This window comes from Temnothorax curvispinosus, unplaced genomic scaffold, assembly GCF_003070985.1.
Source record: "Temnothorax curvispinosus isolate PA1 unplaced genomic scaffold, ASM307098v1 QBEX01015582.1, whole genome shotgun sequence".
NCBI classification, from domain to species: Eukaryota; Metazoa; Arthropoda; class Insecta; order Hymenoptera; family Formicidae; genus Temnothorax; species Temnothorax curvispinosus.
The window spans coordinates 3,666-6,020 of record NW_020225362.1 but is presented as its reverse complement, the minus strand read 5'-3'; the positions used below and the strand labels follow the sequence as shown (position 1 = coordinate 6,020).

Below are 2,355 nucleotides of genomic sequence, written 5' to 3'. Positions count from 1 at the left end.
TAAAAAATTTTTAATTAAACAATTTTTTTTTTGATTGAAAATCGGTATTTTTTAAAACGTATTTTTCGTGCATGTACGTTTGTTTTTGTCAATAAAATTGAAAAAAAATTATAAAAATCATTATTTAAACTTTTTTTATCATTAAATAATGATTATTTAAAGAGAAAAAAAGTATGTGTAAAGTATTGGGTGTACAAGTGATTAAGAAAAAATTTATTATCAAAATTTTTATTGAATTCAATTTTTATTAAAAATTGAATTTTTATTCAAAATTTTTATTGAATTTTTATTGAATTTTTTTATTTTTATTTTTTGCTATGCGTCTCACGCGCGCACGTGTCTCCATATTGCTGGAAAACAATCACATTTACATTATAAATACTCCAATTATAAAAAAAAAAACATTACACGTATACAAAAACACTTTAATTCACTTCAAATAAAATGTGTTCACTTCAAATAAACCTGTATTTTGGATTTATTATAATGACGAAATTGAGACACTGAAGTCCAACTGGGTCTTTTTTACCCGACAGGAGATTTCGGACGCTTCCTGCTCAACAGGCAAACCAGCACTGGAGCGACACTTGTGGGCCTTTATTTCAACTACCAAAAAGCGATTTTTCCAGCTACTAACCAACTTTCCCCCCCTCCCCTATTTGGAGATATACGCATGTGTTGAGTTGGCGTCGGGTAAAATCGACCCAGTGTGACTTGTGAGGGTTAAATATGGGTTTGGAATTGGAATCTTCGATCTTAACGGACAAATAATCCATTTTACAAATGTTATTGTACACCCGAGACACCCTTGCACGGAGCATCTTTTCTGTCACGTTTGATATTACGTTTGTAACGTGGGTTGTATTTTCTATATTGACATTTCTTTTCAAAGTCAATTACGTAAAGCATGCCACAGATCAAAAGTTCGCATTGCGCGTCCTCTAGTTTGTAAATAGTCTCCAGATCATTGCTTGTCCTCGGATCATATTTCCACCAACCATTTCGACCTTCGTAAAACCATTGGTACTCTTCCTCAGGATGTTCCGACTCCTTCTGAGGCTCCTCCACTTCCACCAGCTGAGGTCTCTCGAGAAAATCCGGTGAGATCTCTTGACGACACATCGGACACCGCATGCTCTGATTAGCGACACCCTTTACGCACAGATAGCAGTATATATGGCTGCAGGATAATCGTGCTGGATGGATACAAGGCTGCAGGCATACTGCGCATTCTGGCACAACAGTGGGACCTTCCTTTTCCTCGGAATCCTTATTCTTCTCTTTAATGCCGCCGCCAGATTTCTCCGGCACGTCGAGCTTCGCTTGCGCCATGGCAGGACGAGTCGCGCGACCGCCGACAGGGTCAGAGTCTCATCCGACGAAGCCCGATACAGCTCTCATGCATGAACGACATAGTGCAAGTGCACCACCCGTTGAATAATAAAAAAATAGTACGCACTCTGTTTAAAACGTACAAGCTCGCGCAGGAGCCTGAGCTCAAGAATTATAGAAAAGGGAACGATACTTTTCTTGTTGTTACGTCGGTAAAGAGATTGTGTATTTCCATGGCAGTTATGTTATAATCAATGAATATATCGTAATAAATGTTATACAGAGAACACATAGCATCAATACAAAATAAGATAATGTTGAATTATCAATGCATAATTCTTTCTCATGTGTCGCTACAAGAAGTTAATCTCTCATCATAAATGATTGTAAGAACTCAGATTTCCGTTATTTGTATCTCGATTAGAGAAAAACAGTCAAGTGATTTCATTATTTAAAACTGTTTGAAGAAAGGATCATACAAGTTAAACATATTATTCAAAACACATTACATAAATATAGCAAGAATATACAAAGCATAAATAAGTTGAAGTACTGTGTCAACTAGTAATTCGTCGAAAATAATCGTTAGATGTATATATATCTCTCACTTAACAAGTAAGCAAATAAACATATGGAAAGTAAAGCAATCGAGAAAATGTTTAGGTTTATATAAATATTGTGTGAGATTCTATAACTTCAATATAATGCACTTTCTTTCTATTAATTGATACAGTAACTTCCGCAGTCAATCCAGTTATATAAGTATTTCAAGTGAGTAGTAGACATAATTCGATAAATGAATAGCGAACTCAATTAAATGATAATTAACTTTTCGTATGTAATACGGTGTTTCGTAAACGTTAATAGCTGGCAAATAGCCACGGGTTGAATCGCAATATTCGTTAAGATAATACAGACTATGCGTGAATATCCGAATCACGTGTGTATCGATAATGCAAGATAATACAGACTATGCGTGAATATCCGAATCACGTGTGCATCGATAATGCAAGATAATACAGA

At 35.3% G+C, this 2,355-nt stretch overlaps 1 protein-coding gene across 1 annotated transcript; it reads right to left on the bottom strand.

Moving 5' to 3' along the window:
* Positions 1-752: 752 nt before the first annotated feature.
* Positions 753-1,332, bottom strand: LOC112465867 (E3 ubiquitin-protein ligase rnf146-like). Its single transcript, XM_025033635.1, has one exon. The coding sequence runs from the start codon at positions 1,330-1,332 to the stop codon at positions 787-789; it is 546 nt and encodes a 181-aa protein (XP_024889403.1). The 3' UTR covers positions 753-786.
* Between the last annotated feature and the right edge of the window lie 1,023 nt (positions 1,333-2,355).